At 47.3% G+C, this 24,636-nt stretch overlaps 1 protein-coding gene across 1 annotated transcript in view; it reads right to left on the bottom strand.

Moving 5' to 3' along the window:
• Window positions 1-24,636, bottom strand: part of FAM186A (family with sequence similarity 186 member A) — a 45,119-nt gene that overhangs the window by 12,371 nt on the left and 8,112 nt on the right. The window contains 16 exon segments of the mRNA XM_049782964.1: window positions 6,126-6,282; window positions 6,285-6,504; window positions 6,956-7,146; window positions 7,495-8,426; window positions 8,605-8,876; window positions 8,985-9,126; window positions 9,162-9,487; window positions 9,666-9,809; window positions 10,216-10,323; window positions 10,847-10,918; window positions 12,596-12,673; window positions 13,175-13,210; window positions 13,541-13,576; window positions 13,907-14,056; window positions 14,264-14,329; window positions 14,543-19,446. Coding sequence (XP_049638921.1) covers window positions 6,126-6,282; window positions 6,285-6,504; window positions 6,956-7,146; window positions 7,495-8,426; window positions 8,605-8,876; window positions 8,985-9,126; window positions 9,162-9,487; window positions 9,666-9,809; window positions 10,216-10,323; window positions 10,847-10,918; window positions 12,596-12,673; window positions 13,175-13,210; window positions 13,541-13,576; window positions 13,907-14,056; window positions 14,264-14,329; window positions 14,543-19,446 — 7,834 coding nt within the window.

The following is a 24,636-nucleotide window of genomic DNA, read 5'->3' on the forward strand; positions in this document are numbered from 1 at the left end:
TTTCCTAGACTATCTGGTATCACTCGGTCTGCTCATTTATGTAAATAGACAGCATTAAATTCACATTTCAAAACAAAAACAAAACTTAACTTAGGACTTATACTGTTGCAAATCCAAAATCTTTGAGAGCTTACACATAATGATTACAAATGTAAAAGAAATCCATTTAAGATGGTCAGCCCCCAACCTAAGTTAATTATTATGAGATATAGATCTACAATATATTCATCTTTTAGGATTTTTGGTAAAATTATAGAATATGTCAGTTAGGGTGTTAAATCCAATGCTTTTGTTTTCTTTTTCTTTTTGGTTTTTTTGGGCCACACCGGACAGTACTCAAAGGTTACTTCCTTCTGGCTTTGCGCTCAGAAATCACTCCTGGCAGGCTTGGGGGCCACATGGGATCCCTGGGATCAAACCCGGGTTTGAACCAGGTCAGCACACTGCAGCAAACACCCTACTGCTATGCTTTCACTCTGCCCCCGCTGTAAATTTTATTTATTTTTATTTTTTTAACTTTATTGATTGATTTTGGGGGCCACACTCAGTGGCGTCAGGGGTTACTCCTATCTCTGAGCTCAGAAATCGCTCCTGGCAGGCACGAGGGATCATATGGGATACTGGGAGTCGAACAGGGTTCATCCGGGGTTGGCCATGTGCAAGGCAAATGCCCTAACTGCCCCCTGCTATCTCTCCAGTTCCCACCACCACCACACCAAAAAAAAGTTTTAATTTTGTTTGTTTGCTTGGTTTGTTTTTTAGGCCTCATTGGTGAAGCTCAGGGGTTACTCCTAGCTCTGACTCAGAATCACTCTTGACTTGGGGATATATGGGATCAAACCAGGTCCATCTGGGTCAGCCGCGTTGCAAGGCAAACGTCCTATTGCTGTGCTATCAACTCTGCCCCCCCCAATAAATTTTAATAAAAATAAAAATGAAGAAATAAAAAAGTTGTCATTTCCCCCCAAAGTATAAAAATTCAATATCTATAGATGGAAATCATTCATACTTTAAGGAATTAAGGTGGAGAAATAGTACAGTGGGTAGGATACTTGTATAGCATTTCTACAGACATTATCCATCTACCTGTTCCTTCCCCCACCATTACCACATATAGCTCTGCAAAAACCTCCAGGAGTGGATGTGTGACCCCTGGAGCATGAGCACTGCTGGTGTGACCAAAAAACAAAAACCAAATAAACATAAATACATATAATATAGTAGGAGAATAAACTATGCCCAAAGACAAAACAAAAAGATGAGACCAAACAAGATAGCTCAGTGATAGGGCGTTTGCCTTGCATGTGGGCGACTCAGGAGGGACCCAGTTCGATTCCCCGGGTACCAGGTGGTCACCCTGGCCTTCGAGGGGTGATTGCTGAGTGCAGAGCAGGAGGACTGACCCCTGAGAGCTTCGCTGGGTGTGGCCAGAAACAAATCAATGAATCAATCAATCAATAAATAAAGTTTAAATAAAAGGGGGTGGGGAAAAAGACAAAAACAGCGAAGAACTCATCCAACTGATCCTGAGTAGGAAGTTCTGCCACTAGTGGGTGTGGGAAGTAATGAGGAGGAATAGGTCAGGAAAGGGACCACTCCAAAATGGAAAGTGGTCACTCTGGACATGGACTAGAATCTGAAAGGAGATAAAGCGATATACATGATATCCTATCATAGGAGCAAAGTAAACCCACATGCTTCACAGGGAAAAAGGAAAAAATGGAGGCAGAGAAATAGTATTAGCAAAAAAGTCATTAACTATGCAAAGAAAACCAAAGATCAATATGATTTATTCTAGCAATGATAATTAATAGGATTGATCATAGTAGTATATCTTTGTGTGAGTGTGTGTTGTGTGTGTGTGTGTGTGTGGTTTTTGGGTCACACCCGGCAGTGCTCAGGTTTTTTTTTCCTGGCTCCGGTGCTCAGAAAATTGCTTCTGGCAGGCACGGGGGACCATATGGGACGCCCAGGATTCGAACCGATGACCCTTCTGCATGCTATCTATCCGGTTCCCTAGTAGTATATCTTGGAGAAAAAAAAAAAAACATGGCTTTTTTGTTGTATCTGGGCCACCACTAAGTGGCGTTTCAGGGGTTACTTCTGGCTCAGCACTCAGAAATTAGTCCTGGCAAGGCTTGGGGGACAACTTGGATGTTGGAGTTCGAACTTGGGTTGATTTGCCCTGTGTGCAAGGCAAACACCCTATCCACTGTGTTTATCACTGCAGCCCCATGAAAAAGCATTTTAAATATATAAAACATTTAAAATATGTGAAACTAAAATGTCAAATAATAGTTAACAAATGTGATTTAGTGAGTATATACAAAATTCAGTAGGCTTTCCTGATTTTATAAAACATAAGGTGGACTCAGCAAATAGTACAGGGCGTCAGTCACTTGCCTTGTGCACAGGCTGACCCAGTTCAATTTTTTTTTTTTTTTTTTTTTTGGTTTTTGGTTTTTGGGCCCACACCCAGCAGTGCTCAGGGGTGACTCCAGGCTGTATCTGCCTCAGAAATAGCTCCTGGCAGGCACGAGGGACCATATGGGACACCGGGATTCAAACCAACCATCTTTGGTCCTGGATCGGCTGCTTGCAAGGCAAACGCTGCCTGTGCTATCTCTCCAGGCCCCAGATTCAATTTTAGCTTCATATATGGTCCCCCTGCGCACTTCCAGTATTTTCTGAGTACAGAGCCAGGAGCAAGCCCTGAGCACATTGGGTGTGTGCCCCAAACAAATAAGCAAAACACAAAAGCATATAAGGTTTCAGGGAGATAGTTGAGGAGCTAGTGTCATGCTTTGCTTGCACAAAGCCCCAAGTTTGATGCCTAGTGTTGCACAGACCCCAGCACCATTGGGTCTAAGTGGTACACCCAGTGGTACTATCAGCACAAGCACTGAACCATCAGGCCCATGCAGCCAATCAAGTGTTCCAGGGAGCGATACCTGGACCTCCTGTGCACTTTGTAGGGGCTGGGTTAATGACTCAAAGGTACAGCTTTACCTGTGGGAGTCCCATATTTTACCCTGAGCACCTTATGGTATTAAGAGCACTGTGAGAGCAACCCAATGTACCTCTATGTGTGGCCCACAAGTCCCAAATAATAGTAACAAGCAGGAATATATATAATATACTATATAGGTAGGGCGTTTTGCCTTGCATGCAGCTGTGTCCAACCCAGGATGGACCCGGGGTTCGATTCTTGGTTGTATTCATATGGTCCCCTGAGCCTGCCAGGAGAGCAATTTTTGAGCACAGAGCCAGGAGTAACCCAAGTGCTGCTGGGTGTGGCCCCAAAACCATACACACACACACACACACACACCACACACACACAGTTTTTGTTGTTGTTGTGTTGTTGTTGAAGGGGAGTAATTTCGATTCACACACTATGATATTCAGGGGCAATTTCTGTTTTTTTGCTCAGGAGTAAGCTTTGGTGATGTTCAATGACATATGCCAGTACTGAGTATTAAATCAAGGTGAATGCTATGTTTTGCTTTTATTTTTGCTTGTTTGGGCCACCCCCCACATGGTAAGTGTCCACATGGTCCCCCCAAACCAGGAGCAATTTCTGAGCACATAGCCAGGAGTAATCCATGAGCATCAAATATATGTGACCCAAAAAACAAACCAAACCAAAACCAAAACAAGAAGAAAAGAATCAATTTGGGGTTGGCAGCTTGGGGCAACCTAGTCTCTCTATGGCATGCTTTGTATGTATATATTTTTGGGGGGTCACCCCCTCGGTGGACATCAGGGGTTATGCCTGGCTCTGAACTCAGAAATCGCTCCTGGTTTGGGGGGACCATATGGGGCGGGGAGATTGAACCGCGGTCTGTCATAGGTTAGCATGCACAAGGCAGATGCCTTACTGCTTGCACCACCGCTCCAGCCCCTCCTGGAATTGAGAATTTTTGAAAAATGAAAAAAAAAGTAACTGGGATGGGCAAGCAAGGTATGGTTCAAAATCAAATCAACCAAACAAAAGAAATCAGGATTGTAGATATACTACAGGGTGGAGTAAGACATTTACTTTGCATATGACTGACCCTGTTTAATCTCAGGTATTTGTTATCACTGACCAGGCAATGCTGATGACAAGGTCAATATAAAGAAAATAAGACTGGGGCCAGAGAGATTGTACAGTGCATAAGGCACTTGGCACTAGTCAAACATAGGTTCAATCCCCAAAATCACATAAGGTTCTCCCAGGAATGAAGAAATGAAAAAAATGCCTGAGTAAAGAAAGGAGTAAATCCTGAATATAGCTTGTATGGCCCAAAGACAAAAGGGAAAAAAAAATCAACAAAGCACAGAAGAGAAGGGACTATCTGAGATTAATAAAATAATGGCATTCAAATATGGTCCTAAACTTATAGTAAAGGTATATTAATATAGGTGGGAAAATGAATTATTTTATAAATATTAATGGGACAACAATAGTCATGTCTGGTTTGGGAGGGGGTCCTATCTTTTTCTTTGCCTTTTGATTTGAGAACCACACAAGGCAATCTATGGGGGCTACTCTCAAAGGTACTAGGGTACCATGGTGGTGATGGGAAACAACTTAGGCTTTCTGCCTATAAGGCATGTGTCCTTTGAATGATATCTCTGATTTTGTCAGATCTATCTTTAGCCTAATCTACAACAGAAAATTGTAAGTCAAAGACTTATATGTAAAACAAGCAAAGATTGAACTGCAAAAATACACAAAGAAACAATAAAACTGACAAACACATGAAAAATAACACTTTTCTCAAAGAAAAAAATATCTAATATTGGGCTGGAGCAATAGGTAGGTGCTTGCCTTGCCCCCAGATGACCTGGGTTCAATCCCTGGCATCATATGTTCCCCTGAGCCTGCCAGAAATAAGCCAGTAGTAAGCCCTGAGTACCACCATGTGTGGCCCCAAAACCAATAATAAGAATGATGATGATAATAACAATAATAATAATAATAATAATAATAATAATGATAAATAAAAGTAGAAACAGAACATGAACAAGTGAGGGACACTTAGCAATTTATATTAAAGACAAGGAACTAACTTTAGATCCCACAAATCAACTGTGTGTGTGTGTGTGTGTGTGTGTGTGTGTGGTGTGTGTGTGTACAAGTGCACAAGTGCTCCATACTTGACAGTGCTTAGGACTTAATCCTGCTCTGTGCTCAGGTATCACTAGGCAATGGTTTGGTGAACCATACATAGGGCCATATATATGCTACTAGGATTGTAGCCCATAGCTGCATGCTGAAGGCCAGTTGCTGTCTCTTTGACCCTCAAATAGGCACATTTAAAAAATAGATTACAGGGGGCCGGAGAGATAGCATGGAAGGTAAAGCGTTTGCCTTTCATGCAGGAGGTCATCGGTTCCGAATCCCGGCATCCCATATGGTCCCCCGTGCCTGCCAGGAGCAATTTCTGAGCCTGGAGCCAGGAATAACCCCTGAGCACTGCCCCGGTGTGACCCAAAAACCAAAAAAAAAGATTATAGAAAATGAAATCTAAATGATTCTGAAAGTGCATGAAAAAGTGCTAAACTCCACCCATACTCAAGAGTATAATACATATTATGATACTTCCTATTAACATAGGGAAATAACTTTTTCAAAGACAATTCTAGGGCCCGGAGAGATAGCACAGCTGGTATTTGCCTTGCAAGCAGCCGATCCAGGACCAAAAGTGGTTGGTTCGAATCCCCAGTGTCCCATATGGTCCCCCGTGCCTGCCAGGAGCTATTTCTGAGCAGACAGCCAGGAGTAACCCCTGAGCACGTCAGGTGTGGCCCCCAAAACCAAACTAAATAAATAAAATAAATCAAAGACAATTCTTTTTGGAACATTTGATCTCAAAAGTAGTGATACAGGGCAATGAGGGAGAATATTTAGAAATCAGGACCAAATAAAAAACTTGAATACATGGGGCCATAGAGATAGCACAGCGCTAAGGCGTTTGCCTTAGATGCAGATGGACGGTGGTTCAAATCCCGGCGAGCCTGCCAGGAGCGATTTCTGAGCATAGAGCCAGGAGTAACCCGCTGAACACTGCGGGTGTTGACCCCAAAAACCAACCAACCAAACAAACAAAAACTTGAATACTAGCAGTTACAACTACCTTGCATGCTGTATCAGTCTATAGGCAATGTATTTGCGGAACAGATATCCCAACTGAACACTGTTTGTATGAAGTGCTTCAATTATAAGATTCCTAGCTATTGTGTATATATGTGAAGGGAGTACAGCAGCTTTTGAGGCCTGATTTAAGAGTATAGATTCTTCTTTTGAGCTTCCACATCAATGAAGAATTTCTGTCCTTCGAGCTCTTGAGGAAAGGATGAGGATATTGTCATCTTAGGTTGCTTGATGCTTGAGACAGACATCAGTAACAAGTGTTTGTTTAATATGGAGAATTGAGGTTTTGAGGTCAATTCAGAAGGTGAGATGTGAGATGCTTTAGATAGTTGAGTAGTAAGAGGTGGTGGTGTTACCGATGTCTTAAGAGTGGGAAGGGCTGTTCCAAATATGTAAGGCTTTTGTGATATTGATCTGCCAATATTGGCACCATAGGATCGAAGCATTCTAAATGGTTCCCACAGCAAAAGGATCACGGGAGTCTCCGGATTTCTTTAGAGTGTCATAGTACTTAGACTTTGGATACTTTCAATCATAGAGATGGTTTGAGGTGCTTTGAATTGAGGGGCACTGGGATAGGCAAATGTTTGATGTAGATTCCAGAGAAGAACAGGCAATTCTTTACTTTTCATAGAGACAGAAGAGTAAAAATCTTTCTGGAACTTTTCATGAAGGCAAAGGTGTCTGTGGTGTTGGGGGATGTCCAGGAATGGGAGTAGTCCATTGTGGGAAGTTTTCCAGAAATGTGTTTTGATGCCCAATGCTGTTCCAGGGGAGAAGGGGCTGATGCTGGGGAAATTGCTAGGGGTGAGCAGAGAATGATGGAGGTTTCTCCTCCTCCTTAGAGGAGGTTAAAAGTCCAGATTCTAGGAGCTTCCCAGGAAGGGTAGAGGCCCAGGATTCAAGGGTTTGCAGAGGGGAGAGAGGACCCCTAGGAGCCGAAATCTGTGCAGAGGTGAGTGGGGCTTCAGATGTAAGAGACTGAGGAACTGGAGAACCTTTGCCTTTAGAGGTGGCCGGGGTGTCAGAACATCTTTAGATGTGAAAACTGCCTGGGGCTGTGGCTCTCCCTCTTCTGGGGCAAAGGAACTGGTCTAGAGGCTGAGGGCCAGAGATATCCTATGTTTTCTAGTAGCAGGAGCTTGCACAGAATAACCCTTTAGAAATCACAGTTGGTCCAGAGGAAGGAAAAGCCTGTTGTGTTAGGAATTTCCCGGGGCCAGAAGGAATCCCTTGGAATTTCAGAGGAACAAAATGGGACATGGGATCAGGAAGAGAGTTTAGTTATAGACTTCTCAGCAATAGGAGCAGAGGATTCTTGGGTCTGGTTTGACCTTGGTGCTATTGATTGCCTGAAGGGACGTAGTAGCCTCTGATTTCATGAAGAGTGGGAGGAACCCTGCAATGGGAGGGCTGCTCACTAAGGGGTAGAGCTCTTGGCTTCAGGTCCTGCTCAAGTGTGATAGTAGTACCTCTTATAAAGCCCTTTTTTGAGGTGTAAGGGCTTTTCAAAGATGGGATTTTCTTAGATCTAAGGGAAGATTCTAAGTCATGGGCCTGGTGTGAGACAAGAGAGAGATCCACAACCTGTTTATCTTCAGGGCTGGGAGTGACAACTGATTCATGAGCACTTTCTAGGAAAATAGGAACCCCCAATGCCTGGGCTTTATCTAGAGGGTCAGGAGTGCCAAATGCTTGTGTTTGTTCATGGGATGGAGTATCCCACAAACCTTGGATCTGTTTAAGAGTAACTGTCTTTGATACATCTTGAACTATTCCTGGAGTAAGAGGAACTGCCAATTTCCTGACCTGTTCTGAAGTCAGAGGGGCCTTTAAAGCTGGAGACTGGTCAAAGATAGGATGGATCCCCAATACTTGTGCCTGCTCAGGTGTGAGGGAGATTCCCATTGCCTGGCCTTGTTCATGGGTAAGTGTGAGACTCTGGACTTTCTCAGGAGAGGAGGAGAACACTGGTTCCTGTGTCTGCTGTTTGGAAGCAAAAGAAAGATCCAGTGCCTGTTCCTGTTGAGGGGTGAGGGTGACCTCCAGTTCGTGTGTCCTCTGACGGGTGGGAGTGATCCCCAGGGCCAGTTCCTGTTGGGGGGTGAGGGTGACCCCCAGATCCTGTGCTCTCTGAGGGGTGAGAGTGAACCCCAGGGCCTGTTTCTGTTGGGGGGTGAGGGTGACCCCCAGATCCTGTGCCCTCTGAGGGGTGAGAGTGATCCCCAGGGCCTGTTCCTGTTGGGGGGTGAGAGTAACTCCCAGAGCCTGTGCCTGCTGAGGGATGGGAGTGAACCCCAGGGCCTGTTTCTGTTGGGGGGTGAGGGTGACCCCCAGATCCTGTGCCCTCTGAGGGGTGGGAGTGATCCCCAGGGCTAGTTCCTGTTGGGGGTGAGGGTGACCCCAGATCCTGTGCCCTCTGAGGGGTGGGAATGATCCCCAGGGCCAGTTCCTGTTGGAGGGTGAGGGTGACCCCCAGATCCTGTGCTCTCTGAGGGGTGGGAGTGAACCCCAGGGCCTGTTCCTGTTGGGGGGTGAGGGTGATCCCCAGATCCTGTGCCCTCTGAGGGGTGAGGGTGATCCCCAGGGCCTGTTCCTGTTGGGGGGTGAGAGTAACTCCCAGATCTTGTGCCTGTTGAGGGATGGGAGTGAACCCCAGGACCTGTTCCTGTTGGGGGGTGAAAGTGACCCCCAGCCCTTCTGCCCTCTGAGGAGTGGGAGCAATCCCCAGTGCCTGTTCCTGTTGAGAACTAAAGGTGACCCCCAGATCCTGTGCCCTTTGAAAGGTGAGTGTGACCCCCAAATCCTGTGCCCTCTGAAGGGTGGAAGTGATCTCTAGTGCCTGTTCCTGTTGGGGGGTGAGAGTGACCCCCAGATCTTCTGCCCTTTGAGGAATGGGAGTGATCCCCAATGCCTGTTTCTGTTGAGGACTAAGGGTGACCCCCAGATCCTGTGCCCTTTGAGGGGTGGGAGTGATCCCCAGGGCCAGTTCCTGTTGGGGGTAAGGGTGACCTCCAGATCCTGTGCTCTCTGAGGGGTGGGAGTGAACCCCAGGGTCTGTTCCTCTTGAGGGCTAAGGGTGACCCCCAGATCCTGTGCCTTCTGAGGGGTGGGAGTGATCCCCAGATCCTGTGCCTTCTGAGGTGTGGGTGTGATTCCCAGGGTCTGTTCCTGTTGAGGGCTAAGGGTGACCCCCAGAGTCTGTTTTTGTTGGGGGGTGAGGATGACTCCCAGATCCTGTGCCCTCTGAGTGGTGGGAGAGATTCCCATGGCCTGTTCCTGTTGGGGGGTGAGGGTGACCCCCAGATCCTGTGTCCTCTGAGGTATAGGAGTGATCCCCAGGGCCTGCTCCTGTAGGGCAGTGAGGGTGACCCCCAGATCCTGTGCTCTCTGAGGGATGGGAGTGATCCCCAAGGCTTGTTCCTGTTGAGAGGTGGGTGTGACCCCAGATCCGTGCCCTCTGAAGGGATGGGGTGACCCTCAGTGCCTGTGACTTCTGAGGGTGTGGGAGTGACCCAAGTACCTGTTCCTGTTGAGGACTAATAGTGATTCCCCATTCCTGTGCCCTCTGAGGCGTGGGAGTGATCCCCAGTGCCTGTTCCTGTTGGGGGGTGAGAGTGACCCCTAGGGCCTTTTCCTGTTGAGGGCTAAGGGTGACCCCCACATCCTTGTGCCCTCCTGAGTGGTGGGAGTGATCCCCAGGGCCTGTTCCCTGTTGAGCGGTGAGGGTGACCCCAGATCCTGTGCCCTCTGAGGAGTGGAGTGATCCCTAGAGCCTGTTTTTGTTGGGGGGTTAAGGATTACTCCCAAAATCCTGTGCTCCCTGAGGGTGTGAGAGTGATCCCCAGGGGACTGTTCCTGTTGAGGGCTAAGGGTGACCTCCAGATCTTGTGCCCTCTGAGGGCTGGGAGTAATCCCTAGTGCCTTCTTCCTGTTGGGGGCTTAGGGTGACTCCCAGATCCTGTGCCCCTCTGAGCGGTGGAAGTGATCCCCAGGGTATGTTCCTGCTGGGGGGTGAGGGTGATCACCAGATTCCTGTGCCCCCTGAGGGGTGGGAGGGTGATGCCTAGAGCCTGTTTTTGTTGGGGGGTAAGGATGACCCCCAGATCCTGTGCCCTCTGAGGGGTGGGAGTGACCCCCAGGGCCTGTTCCTGTTGGGGGGTGAGAGTGATCCCCAGGACCTGTTCCTGCTGGGGGAGTGAGGAGTGACCCCCAGTTCCTGTGCCCTCTGAGCGGTGGAAGTGATCCCCAGGGCCTGTTCCTGTTGAGGGGTGAGGGTGACCCCCAGATCCTGTGCCCTCTGAGGGGTGGGAGTGATCCCCTGGGCCTGTTCCTGTTGAAGGCTAAGTGGTGACCCCCAGATCTTGTGCCCTCTGAGAATGGGAGTAACCCCCAGTGCCTCTTCCTGGTTGGGGGGTTAGGGTGTACTCCTAGTTCCTGTGCCCTCTGAGTGCTAAGAGGGGTGAGGATGACTCCTAGATCCTGTGCCCTCTGAGGGATGGGAGTGATCCCCAGAGCCTGTTCCCTGTTGGGGGGGTGAGGGTGACCCCCAGATCCTGTGCCCATCTGAGGGGTGGGAGTGATCCCCAGGGCCTGTTCCTGTTGGGGGGTGGGTGTCGGCCCCCTAGATCCCTGTGCCTTCTGAGGGGTGAGGGTAACCCCCAGATCTTGTGCCCTCTGAGCAGTGGGATGATCACCCAGGACCTGTTCCTGTTGGGGGGTGAGGGTGATCCCCAGATCCTGTGCCCCCTGAGGGGTGGGAGTGATCCCCAGGGCCTGTTCCTGTTGAAGGCTCAGGGTAACCCCCAGATCTTGTGCCGATGTGAGGGGTGGTGGTGTGACCCTCAGTAACCTGTGACTTCTGAGGTATGGGAGTGACCCCAATTGTCTGTTCCCTCTAGAGGGCTAAGGACTGATCTCCCATTCCTGTGCCCTCTGAGGTATGGATTGAGCCCCAGAGGCCTGTTCCTGTTGAGGGCTAAGGGTGACCCCCAGATCTTGTGCCATCTGAGGGGTGGGGAGTAACCCCCAGTGCCTCTTCCTGTTGGGGGGTTAGGTGTGACTCCCAGATCCTGCGCCCTCTGAGTGGTGGGAGTGATGCCTAGAGACCTGTTTTTGTGTGGGGGTAAGGATGACCCCCAGATCCCTGTGCTCTCTGAGGGATGGGAATCACTTCTACCTTTTTGTTTCTGCTCAGGGGTGGGGGGTGATGCCTTGTGCCTGTCCCTTTTCGAGTGTGACCCCTATTTTTCCGGGCTTCCTCAAGAGGGAGTGTGATCCCTAGTGCTTGGCGTTCCTGGGCCACTGCTGGAGTCTGGGCTTGCTCAGGGATAACAGTGATCCCCAGTAGCTGAGCCTCTGCTGAGGGGTAAAGGTGCCCTCTATTGCCTGATCCTGCCCAGGGTGGAGGGTGGCCCCCATTGCCTGAGCCTGCTCAGTGTGTAAATGGCCCCCCAGAATCTGGGCCTGCTGAGGGGTGAGAGCAATTCCTTGGGCCTGTTCAGGGGTTAAGGTTACCTCCAATGGCTGGGTCTGCTCAGGAGTGACAGTCAACACTGGTAATTGTACATGCTGAGGAGTAAGAGCATACCCAAATGACTCGACTTGGTGAGGAGTGCGGAGGGGTTCAACGGACTGTTGAGTGAGTGTTTCTCCTAATGCAGGGACTTGTGGAGGGGTGATGGTGATGGCTTCTCCTTGGACCTGCTCAGGGATGGCAGTTAACCCTGGTAACTGAGCCAGCTGAGGGGTGATGGTTAATCCCGTGTACCTGAACCTCCTGAGGCATGGGAGTGGCCTACCAGTTCCTGGACCTGCTGAGAGGTGATAGTGTCCCCCAGTGCCTGGGCCTGCTGAGTGGTGATGGTGTCCCCTGGGGCCAGCTGAGTGGTGGAGGAGTGCCCCCCCACTTCTTGGGCCTGCTGAGTGGTGACAGTAGAGTCACTGAAAACTGTGCCTGCTCAGGTGTGACAGTAATCCCAGAAAACTGGGCATCTTTAGGGGTTGACAATGATTCCTGGTACCATGTCCTGCTTAGAGGTAATAATCCCTGGTACCTGGGCCTGCTCATGAGAGGCAGTAATACCTGGTTCTTTGATTTGTCCAGTGGGTACAGCAAACCCTGGTAGCTGGGCCTGCTCTGATCTGAGAACACCCAGTGGGTGAATTTGATCATAATCTGTCCCTAGTGCCTGTGCCTGCTGCAGAGTGAGAGAGACACTTCCTGCCTGGACCTGTTCGGGAGCACTAGTGATCCCTAGAGCCTGGGTCGGCTTAGGGGTGAGAGTGAGCCTTTCTCTCTGTACCTGTATGTGATCAGGGGTAATAGTGATTCCAGGTAACTGGGCCTGTTCAGGGGTGGTAGTAATAATCCCTGATGCCTGGGCCTGATCAGGGATGAGTGTGCCCCCTCAGTGTTTGGATCTGGTCAGGCATGAGGGGGATTCCTAGTACCTGAGCTTGTTGCAGAGTGAGAGTGACTCCTCCTGCTTGGACTTGCTCTGGGGTGAGGTTGATCCCTAATGCTTGAGCCTCTCTGGGCTCAAGTGTGATTCTCTGTGTCTCCTGAGCAGGTGCCTGCATAGGTACCTGGGTCTGCTCTGGTATGAGGGTGACCCCCAGTGCCTGTGCCTGTTGCAGACTTAGAGTGACTCCTCCTGCTTGTATCTGCTCAGGGGTGAGGGTGATACCCTGTGCCTGGGCTTCAAGTGGGGTGAGTGTGATTCTCTGTCTCTGTAACTGTATTTGATCAGGAGTAACACTTATCTCAGGTACCTCAACCTGCTCAGAGGTGACAGTGATCTCCAGTTCTTCAGTCTTTTGGGGGGTGACAGTAATCCCTGGTATTTGAGACTGTTTAGGACTGATCGTGATCCCAGCTATAGAAGATAGTTCTGGGATGATACTGATTCCTGGTGTCTTGGTCTGCTCTGCTTGGAAAGTGTCACCTAGGAGTTGCATCTGGTCAGGGGTGAGTGGGACCCCCAGTGCCAGTGCCTGTTGCAGAGTGAGAGTGACCCTTCCTGCATTTACCTGCTCAGGGGTGAGTGTGATCCCCAGGGCCTGGGCCTCCTGAGGGGAGAGGGTGATCACCCCTGTCTGTAATAGGGCCTGCTTAGATGTGGAAGTAACCCTAGGTACCTGCACCTGCTCAGAAGTGACAGTGAGCCCTGATTCTTCAGTCTGTTCTGGCGTGACTGTGATCCCTGGTATCTGAGACTGTTTAGGGCTAATGGTGGTCCTGTCTGTAGGAATTTGCTCAGGGATGATAGTGATCCCTGGTACCTTAGGTGGCTCTGCTCTGAGGCTGACCTCTAGGGCTTGCATCTGGTCAGGGGTGAGTGGGACCCCCAGTGCCAGTGCCTGTTGCAGAGTGAGAGTGACCCTTCCTGCATTTACCTGCTCAGGGGTGAGTGTGATCCCCAGGGCCTGGGCCTCCTGAGGGGAGAGGGTGATCAACCCTGTCTGTAATAGGGCCTGCTTAGATGTGGAAATGATCCCAGGTATCTGTATCTGCTCAGAGGTGACAGTGATGCCTGGCTCTTCAGTCTGTTTTGGGGTAACAGTGATTTCTGGTATCTGAGACTGTTTAGGACTGATCGTCATCCCAGCTTTAAAAGTTTGTTCAGGGGTGATAGTTATCCCTGGTACCTTTGTCTGCTCTGCTCTGAGGGTTTCCTCCTGGGCTTTCATCTGATCAGGAGTGACTGGGATTCCTAGTGCCAGTGCCTGTTGCAGAGTGAGAGTGACCCCTCCTGCCTGTACCTGCTCTGGGGTAAGTGTGATTCCCAGTGCCTGGGCCTCCTGAGGGGTGAGAGTGACCCTGGCTTTCTCTACCTGGGCCTGCTTAGGGGTGGCAGTGATTCCAGGTTCCTGTACCTGCTCTGGAATGATAGTGATACCTGGTTTTTCAGTCTGTTTTATGGCGGCTAGTATCTGAGACTGTTTAGGGCTGATGGTGGTCCTGCCTGAAGGAATTTGCTCAGGGGTAACAGTGACCCCCGGTATCCTGGTCTTCTCTGTTCTGAGGCTGACCTCTAGGGCTTGCATCTGGTCAGGGGTGAGTGGGACCCCCAGTGCCATTGCCTGTTGCAGAGTGAGAGTGACCCCTCCTGCCTGTACCTGCTCAGGGGTGAGTGTGATCCCCAGGGCCTGGGCCTCCTGAGGGGAGAGTGTGATCACCCCTGTCTGTAATAGGGCCTGCTTAGATGTGGAAGTAACCCTAGGTACCCGCACCTGCTCAGAAGTGACAGTGAGCCCTGATTCTTCAGTCTGTTCTGGGGTGACTGTGATCCCTGGTATCTGAGACTGTTTAGGGCTAATGGTGGTCCTGCCTGTAGGAATTTGCTCAGGGGTGATAGTGATCCCTGGTACCTTAGGTGGCTCTGCTCTGAGGCTGACCTCTAGGGCTTGCATCTGGTCCTGGGTGAGTGGGACCCCCAGAGCCATTGCCTGTTGCAGAGTGAGAGTGACCCCTCCTGCCTGTACCTGCTCAGGGGTGAGTGTGATCCCCAGGCCCTGGGCCTCCTGAGGGGAGAGTGTGATCACCCCTGTCTGTAACAGGGCCTGCTTAGATGTGGAAATGATCCCAGGTATCTGCATCTGCTCAGAGGTGACAGTGAGCACTGGTTCTTCAGTCTGTTCTGGGGTGACAGTGACCCCTGTTATCTGAGACTGTTTAGGGCTGATGGTGATCCCACCTCTAGGAGTCTGCTCAGGGGAAATAGTGATCCCTGGTATCTTGGTTGGCTCTAGTCTGTGGGTGACCTCCAGTGCTTGTCTCTGGTCAGAGGTGAGTGGGACCCCCAGTGCCAGTGCCTGTTGCAGAGTGAGAGTGACCCCTCCTGCCTGAACCTGCTCAGGGGTAAGCGATATCCCAATGGCCTGGGCCTCCTGAGGGGAGAGGGTGACACCTCCCCTCTGTTCCAGGGCCTGCTTATTGGCCACAGTGATGCCTGGTTCTTCAATCTGCTTTTGAGTAACAGAAATCCCTGTTATCTGAGACTGTTTAGGACTGGCCGTCATCCCAGCTATTGAAGTTTGTTCAGGAGTGATAGTTATCCCTGGCACCTTCGTCTGCTCTGCTCTGAGGGTTACCTCCAGGGCTTTCATCTGGTCAGGGTTGAGTGGGACTCCCTGTGCCAGAGCCTGTTGTAGAGTGAGAGTGACCCCTCCTGCCTGTACCTGTTCAGTGCTGAGTGTGGTTTCCAGGGCCTGAGCCTCCTGAGGGGTGAGAGAGACCCTGCCTGCCTGTACCCGAGCCTGCTTAGTAATCCCAGGTACCTGCAACTGATCAGGAGTGATCTCTGGTTCTTCAGTCTGTTTTGGGGTGACATGGATCCCTAGTATTTGAGACTGTTTAGGACTGCTGATGATCCTGCCTGTAGGAGTTTCCTTAGAGGTGGTAGTGACCCCTGGTATTCTGGCCTTCTCTGCTCTGAGGCTGACCTCCAGGGCTTGCATCTGGTCAGGGGTGAGTGGGACCCCCAGTGCCATTGCCTGTTGCAGAGTGAGAGTGACCCTGCCTGCCTGTGTCTGCTCGGGGGTGAGTGTGATCCCCAGTGCCTGGGCCTCCTGAGGGGAGAGGGTGACCCCCTCTGTCTTTATCAGGGCTTGCATAGGAGTCACAGTAATCTCAGGTACCTCTACCTTCTCAGGGGTGAGAGTGATCCCTGGTATCTGAGACTGTTTAGGACTGCTGGTGATCCCATCTATAGGAATTTGCTCAGGGGAGACAGTGATCCCTGGTATCTTGGTCGGCTCTAGTCTGTGGGTGACCTCTAGGGTTTGCCTCTGGTCAGGGGTGAGTGGGATCCCCAGCGTCAGTGCTTGGGCCTCCTGAGGGGAGATGGTGACCCCACCTGTTTGTATCAGGGCCTGCTTAGGGGTGGCACTGATCCCAGGTACATGTACCTGCTCTGAAGTGATAGTGACACCTAGTTCTTCAGTCTGTTTTGGGGTGACAGTGATCCCTTTTATTTGAGACTGTTTAGGACTGATGGAGATCCCAGTTCTAGAAATTTGCTCAGGGGAGATAGTGATTCCTGTTACCTTTGTCTGCTCTGGTCTGAGTGTGTCTTCCAGGGCTTGTATTTGCTCTGGGGTGAGTGGGACCCCCAGTGCCAATGCCTGTTGCAGAGTGAGAGTGACCCCTCCTGCCTGTATCTGCTCAGAGGTGAGTGTGATTCCCAGTGCCTGAGCCTCCTGAGGGGAGAGGGTGACCCCACCTGTTTGTACCAGGGCCTGTTTAGGGATGGCACTGATCCCAGGTACATGCACTTGCTCTGGAGTGATAGTGATACCTGGTTCTTCAGTCTGTTTTGGGGTGACAGTGATCTCTTTTATCTGAGACTGTTTAGGACTGATGGAGATCCCAGTTCTAGAAATTTGCTCAGGGGAGATAGTGATCCCTGTTACCTTTGTCTGCTCTGGTCTGAGGGTGACCTCCAGAGCTTGCATTTGCACTGGGGTGAGTGGGACCCCCAGTGCCTGTGCCTTTTCCAGAGTGAGAGTGACCCCTTCTTCCTGTACCTGTTCAGGGGTGAGGGTGACCCCCATTGCCTCAATCTCCTGGGCTGTGAGAGTGATCTGTGACTGTACTGGTACCTGTTCTTTGGTGACAGTTATGCCTGGTAACTGAGCCTCCTCAGGAGTGATACCTATCCCTGGTAGCTGAACCTTCTGAGGCCTGAATTTTATCCCTAGTTCTTCGCTCTGGTCAGGGGTGAGTCCGACCTTCAGTGCATTCACTTTTTGCAGAGTGGCCCCTCTGGCCTGGATCTGTTCAGTAGTGAGGTTGATCCCCAGTGACTCAGCTTGCTGGAGGGTTAAAGTAATCTCTGGTTCCTGGAATTGCTTAGATGTAAGAATGGTCTTCTCTGATTGGACTTCTCCTTTGGTAGTTGGGATCTCAAATTTTTGTTCCTGTTTAGAAGTTGGAGAGATATGTTTTTCCTTTGTTTGTTCTAGTGTAAATTTCTTTGATGACTCAGTTTGCTTAGGAGACAGAGTGGTCCCCTGTTCCTTCTCGTACTTAGGAGTGACAGTGGTAGGCTTCTTTGGATACTCTCCAACAGAAATAGAAGAGGTCCTTGAAGGGGATAATTTTATTGAGGTTTTAGAAGTGGTTGGAGATGGGTGTATTCTATCATCAAAGATCTCTGATGACCTGGTTCCTCGGAGTTGTGCTTTTAGGTATGAGCTGGACATGTCTTTTGGTAGACTTTTTTCTGTAGATGGAGAGAACTGAAGCATTACTTCTTCAGTCTTTTTCTCTTTCTCATCCTTTGATTTTTTCTGCTGCTCCCTTTCATTGTCTTCTGTCTTTCTCTTTGGTGCCTTCGTTACCCCTTCTTTCTCCCAATCAATATCTGTCCTTGACATTTTCATTTCCCCCGGAGAGTGCAATACTCGCTCTTCCTTATATTTTGCCAATGGAACCATTTTTTGCTTTCTTCCTTCCCCTTGCTGTTGCTTTGATGTCAGAAGCTGTTCTCTTTCTTTTTGTTCCTCATCTTGTTTACTCCACATTTTCATCCTCTCTTCTTGCTGTTGTTTCCACACTTCTTCCTGCCACTGTGTTTGCTTCTCCTTCTCCATCTGGAAATCTTTCCTCTTCTCTAAATTCTGATTTATTATCTCACTTTTTTCTTGACCTTTTAGTAAATATTCCTCTTTTTTAATTTTTTTCTCTTCCTGGTCTTTGCCTATTGAGACTCCTGAAAGGTCTGTTTCACTAACTATTTCAGTCAATATCTTTTGTATTAAATGGTCAGTTGTTGGGTCCATGCTCTCATATGAAGTTAAGGTATTAATTTTTGACCTTGCTCTAATTGACTTCTGGACTTCTGTTTGCCTGTCTTCTGCCTTTTCTGTCTTCTTTATATCTTTGTATTTTTTCACAGCAGCTGTCACAGTTTCAGCCACTTTTTGAAAGTATTCATCCATTTCTGCCTTTATAATTCCAAAATGTTCATCCTCTGACTCTTCCTCTATAGGCCAAGCTGTTTTATCCAAAGGCTTTCCTACCTTACTAGTTTTATCTCTTATGTAATTTATTAATGATTTCTGAAATTCTTCTATGTTCCTCTGTTTGTGTTCACCTTGTTGACTTTCTAGATCTCTGGTATATTCTGGTGTCTCTTTCGTTATCCTAGATGTTTTAGGAACTTTGTAAGATTTGGTGGAGACTGGCACAATCTTCTTGCCAATTGCTTCTTCTTTACTTGTACCTTTTTTTATAGCCCGTTTCTGGTGTTTTGTTTTCACTTTCTCAATGGCAGCCTCCATTTGGCTTGCCTTTAGCTGTGCTTCACTAATCTGTGTAGTTGTCACCTCTTCATGTGTTAACTCAGGGGTCACTTCCTCTATGGGCTCTGGATGAATATCTTTTTTCTCAACTAAAAATGAAGATTTGATCTTCCTGAGTCGATCCATTGTACTACTCTTGTAACCCGAGCTCTTTAAGTCAGTAGTAGAGGCATCATAAGAGATACCTGGAGTTCTGGATGTGATGTAGAAGTCAGGTTTTATTTCTTCTTTCTTCTCTTCCATCAGTGGTAACTCAACTTGGATATCAGTTTTGGCCTCTTCATCTTTATCATCCCTGTGTTTTGATGCAGAAGTCTTAGTTTTTTTCTGTAATTGATCAGTCTCATCACTATCTATCTTATGTGATGACTTAGCTTGGGTGATTTTTTTATGGTAGGAAGCCATTTCATCTTGGTATGTTGATTCCCACTTCATCCCCAAAGTTTTGGTCCCTTTTTGAGTGTCTGCTTCTGAAATACTTTCAACTTCTTTATGTAAACTTTCTGTAGTACTAACAGCTAAGGATAACGGTGGAGGAATCTCAGGTAATGCTTTTAAGATTGATGTAGATATTACTTGTTGACAAAGTTTTTCATATTTTTCTTCTGCATCTTGAAGTTTCTGCTGAAGCATTTCATTTTTTTCACTAATAGAGTTTATTATTTGCATATTTATTAGATCCTTTTGATTTTCATCTTTCTCATCTGTTTGCACAATGTCATTTTGTAAACTTACTGTTTTTACTTCATTATTTAGTATAGTCAAAGCTTTAGAGAGGCTTGATATTGTTGTCGATATATATTTAATAGCATTAGTTTCCAATTTAGTGAACATTGTAGTACCTATGAGTTCTTGTAGCATATCTTGGATTTCCGAAATCTTTGTTTTCGTTGCAAATTCATCACTAAGTATCTGTTCTGGTTTTAAAACATGGGCTGTTGCAGGTTGCTTTGTTACTCTTTCTTTCCAAGATTTCCATAGGGTACCTCTAAATACTATAAGAAAAACAAAACATAAGACTAAAGTAAAGATTACCTTTATTCTTTAGTTATGCTCTAATTATGCCAAGTTTAGCTTAAATTAATAGACAGATATAAGATAAGAAGTATTGGGGCTGGCGAGGTGGCGCTAGAGGTAAGGTGTCTGCCTTGTAAGCGCTAGCCAAGGAAGGACCTCGGTTCGATCCCCTGGAGTCCCATATGGTCCCTCCATATGCCCCTCAGGGCAACCCCTGAGCAACAAACGGGTGTGGCCCAAAAAACCAAAAAAAAAATAAAAATAAAAAAAGAATTATCGGGGTCAGAGTGATAGTATAGTGGGTAGGATAAGGCACTCGCAGGAGGCCAATTCAGGTTTGATCCCCAGAATCCCATATGGGCCCCAGGCCGACTCACTAGGATTGTGATCTCTGAATGCAGAGTAAGGAGTAAGCTCTGAATGTGACTGGTTGTAGCCCCCTTCAAAAAAACAAAAACAAAAACAAAAACAAACAAGGTTCATTAGAAAAACTTGGGCTGGGGCCAGAGCAATAGCATAGTGGTAGGGCATTTGCCTTGCAAGAGGCCTACACAGGACAGACCAGGATTCAATTCCTGGCATCCCACATAGTCCCCGAGCCTGTCAGAAGTGATACCTGAGCCAAGAGCCAGGAGTAACCCCTGAGCACTGCTGGGTGTGACCCAAAAAGCAAAAAAAAAAAAAAAAAAAAGAAAGAAAGAAAAGAAAAACTGGGGGTAGCCGGAGCAATAGCACAGTTGTAAGGCGTTTGCATTGCACAGAGCCAACATAGGAAGGAACCCAGTTCAAATCACAGCATCCCACATGGTCCCCTGAGCCTGCCAGGACAGACTTCTGAGGGCAGAGCCAGGAGCAATGCCTAAGTGTCACTGGGTGTGACCCAAAAATCAGAAGAAAAAAAAGAAAAACTTGGGCTTTGATAAAAGGCTATTTTGTTGTTGTTGTTGTTGTTTTGTAGTACATGTTTTTCATAAGGAGGCCAGAGCATATATGGTTTCTGAAGTATTTGCAAGGAGTGATCTCTAGTATTGGCCCCCAGGTACCATTGAATGTGGTCCAAAATCCAACAAAGAAAAACAAAATAAAACAAGAGATATGTAGGACCAGTGAGAAAGCACAATGGGCTGAGTGCGATCCCAGAAACTGAGCTCCACTGTGAGTGACTGCTGAGAACAGAGCCAGGAGCAGCTTCTGAGAACTAAATAAAATTTTTTTGTTTTGTTTTTTGTTTTGGGGCCACACCCAGTGACTCTCAGGGATTACTCTTGTCTTGGCTATGTGCTCAGAAATCGCTCCTGGCTAAGGGCACCATATGGGACACCAGGGGATTAAACTGCAGTTCATCCTTAGGTCAGCCGCAAGCGAGACAAACGCCCTACTGCTTTGCTATTGCGCTGGCCCGTGAGTACTAAATAAAAAAGAAATATGTAAAGAAGCAGGAAAGTCTGACCCATATACATGGGAGAAAGCAAGCAATAGAAACTGTCTTAGGTTGGGGTGGATAGACATTGCAGTTATGACAAAACACTTGCAAATATTGAAAATAACAAAAAATGACAATAATTTGGACTGAAGAGATAGTACAGCAGGTAGGTTGCTTGCCTTGCATGTGGCCAGCCCAGAGTTTGATCTCCGGTATCTCATATGGTTCCCTAAACACTGCCAGGAGTGATCCGTGAAGGCAGAGCCTTGAGCATTACCAGGTATGGCCCCAAACAAAACAAAATAGATGAAATGATTTATCAAATAGAGCATATCAATTAACATATGAATTCAAAAACTAAATTAAGAAATTTTGGGGCCGGAGAGATAGCACAGCGGTGTTTGCCTTGCAAGCAGCCGATCCAGGACCTAAGGTGGTTGGTTCGAATCCCCGTGTCCCATGTGGTCCTCCGTGCCTGCCAGGAGCTATTTCTGAGCAGATAGCCAGGAGTAACCCCCGAGCACTGCCGGGTGTGGCCCAAAAACCAAAAAAAAAAAAAGAAGTTTTGAAACATGTAATTAGGAGTTGAGATATGAAATACATACTTGTTTTTTGAGGCCCTTGGTTTGATCCCTGGCATAATCATGTTAAGGAATTTGTCAGGGATCAAAATCATCACTTAACGGTGTATTTCTCACAATAATAATTATTTTATAATTATAATATGTAGAATAACGAAAATAAAATATTCACCAAAACAAGCTCAAACAAGTTAAGCTTACAGAAGAAAATAACTTGCAGATTGAAGCTGGATTTATACAGGTAATCTAATCTGAAAAATGAGGGAGGGGTCGGAGCAGTGGCACAGCAGTAGGGCATTTGCCTTGCATTCAGCTGACCTAGAATTGTCTGGGGTTCGACCCCCCAGTGTCCCATATGGTCCCCCAAGCCAGGAGCGATTTCTGAACGCATAGCCAGGAGTAACCCCTGAGCATCACTGGGTGTGGCCCAACAACCAAAAAAGAAAAGAAAAGAAAAAAAATGGGGGAAAATAAAGAAAAATGAATGTGTCTTAGAAACTTATGGGACAGTATATCAATGTATTATATTAGTCCTAGAAGAGAAGGAAAAAGAGAATTAGTTAAAAATATATGAAGAAGAGGAAGAAGGGCCACTGATGAGAGAGAAGGGTATCCTGATACTCACACCAGGTTCAAAATGCAAATGACAAAAGAATTCTGTGAGTGCCTTACAAAGGAAATTCAAGGCATTTACAGTAACCAGCAAATAGATCTAGGTTGGGTTTTTTTGTTTGTTTTTTTTTGGGGTCACACCTGGTGATGCTCAGGGGTTACTTCTGGCTATGCACTCAGAAATCACTCCTTGCTTGGGGGACCATATGGGATGCCGGGGGATCCAATTGAGGTCCTTCCTAGGCTAGTGCATACAAGGCAAGCACCTACTGCTTGCACCACTGCTCCGGCCCCTAGCTTTTCATTTCTTTATATCTTCTTCTTCTTTTTTTTTTTTTTTTTTTTTTTGGTTTTTGGGCCACACCCAGTAATGCTCAGGGGTTACTCCTGGCTATGCACTCAGAAATGCTCCTGGCTTGGGGAATTATATGGGATGCCAGGGGATTGAACCTAGGTCCGTCCAAGGTCAGCCACGTGCAAGACAAACACCCTACTGTTGCGCCATTGCTCCAGCCCCTAGGGTTTTTTTTTTTTTTTTTATCTTTCCTATTTTTAGAGGTTTGTTATGGTTGAAAGAAGGGATGTTGGACAATACCAGCTGTACTCAGGGAGAATCACTCCTGCTGCTGTTTGGGGAATTATATGTAATGAGTGCTGAGGATCAAATTGAAGTAGGACACATACAAGGTTAGTGCTTTAACCCTATCTATACTATCTGTCTGTCTGTCTGTCTGTCTAATTCAGCTATGGGAAGTTTTTGCACAAGCAATCTCACAACAGTTAGAAGCTAGAACAGTAAAGCCCCAGAGTTAAAGCAAACGGGTGAAGCAGAGAGATTGTAACCAGGGTAGAGTGGTGGGCTGGAAATTCCTTGACAAATATAAGCACTTCCACATGCAAAATCCCTAGCAGAAGCCTGTACATGAACCTGGCAGAGTCTTGGGCCAGCAGGTATAGTGGTATGTGATCCCAGGTAGGGAGATGACCCAAGAGCTTACCAAAATAAAGTATTGGATGAACATGCCATCTGTAAGAGTTGACATCCCTTTCTTCACAGTGTATCTAAACACAGGCATTCACTTAGACACAATATAAAAACAATATAAAAACGTTGATTCTGCCCAACCTCAACAACTAAGGCAAAGGAGCAAGAATGAAGCACTGGGAACTCTGAGTAAAAGTGATGGTTTGAATAGCCAACTTTCAGCACTGGGACTAGAAAGATAGTTGACACCAAATAGCAATAGTGTAAGAAATCACACCTGGTCAATGTGAGTTTGATCTCTGTCACCATCTCTTGCCAGGATTGATCCCTGAGCAAAGAGCCAGGAGTAAGCCCTGAGCATTGCTGGATGTGACTCAAACCTCCTCTCCCTCACTGGGCCTCTGCAAAAAATCTCAGCACTGGCAAGAAGCAGTGTTCAGGGGTTACTCCTGGCTCCGCACACAGCAATAACTCATGGCAGGCTCAGGGGATGATATGGGATGCTAGAGATCAAATTCAGGACTGCTGCCTTTAGGCAAATGCCCAGACCCCCTGTTCTTTGGCCCCCCAGTAGACATTCTTACAAGAAGTTTTCAAGAAGTCCTTCAGATTAGAAATTCATAAAAAGAAATTAAAAGCTATAATATAAGTAGGTAAATACTTATAATTAAAACTATAAAATATTGTTTTCTATTTTTTTTTTTTTTTGGTTTTTGGTTTTTGGGCCACACCCGGTGGTGCTCAGGGTTACTCCTGGCTGTCTGCTCAGAAATAGCTCCTGGCAGGCACAGGGGACCATATGGGACACCGGGATTCGAACCAACCACCTTTGGTCCTGGATCGGCTGCTTGCAAGGCAAACGCCGCTGTGCTATCTCTCCGGGCCCTGTTTTCTATTTTTAACATTTTTGTTTTGTTTTGTTTTGTTTTTGGGTCACACCCAGCAGTGCTCAGGGGTTACTCCTGGGTTTGCGCTCAGAAGTCGCTCCTGGCAGACTGGGGACCATATGGGATGCCGAGATTTGAACCACTGTCTGTCCTGTGTTGGCCTTACCACTGTGCTATCGTGCCAGCCCTATTTTTAATATTTTTATTTTAACTTAAAATAATTTTTATTTTTAAGACAATTATTTAAAATTAAAATGTTGGGCTTATGATATATTAAGCTGTGAAGTACATGATAAAAACTATTAGGATAGATAAAGGAGCTATTGGAACAAAGAATCTACATTTTTCTAGAATTAATTGAAAACAGATTGTAATAGTTTAGAGATAGTTTAGATAGTTTTAGAGATACAATCTCTAAAACACAACCACAAATAATTACTCAAATGGAAAGCCAAGGCCAAGTCTGCATCTAGGCTAGCACCACAAACTCATCTAACTCTCCAAAGAGAGACAAACCAAGTCGTGAAAACTCATGGATAAACCAGCTTCGAAGCTGATAGAGCTGGGACCTCCTGGGGGTGGGAGCACAGGATAAGTCCCCTGCCCTGCTACAGCCTCACCAGCTTCACATACCCAATAACTGCCACCATACCAAGACACCTAACCGCCAAAAATTTCAG

The sequence above is a fragment of the Suncus etruscus genome, chromosome 11 (genome assembly GCF_024139225.1).
Source record: "Suncus etruscus isolate mSunEtr1 chromosome 11, mSunEtr1.pri.cur, whole genome shotgun sequence".
Classification (NCBI taxonomy): domain Eukaryota; kingdom Metazoa; phylum Chordata; class Mammalia; order Eulipotyphla; family Soricidae; genus Suncus; species Suncus etruscus.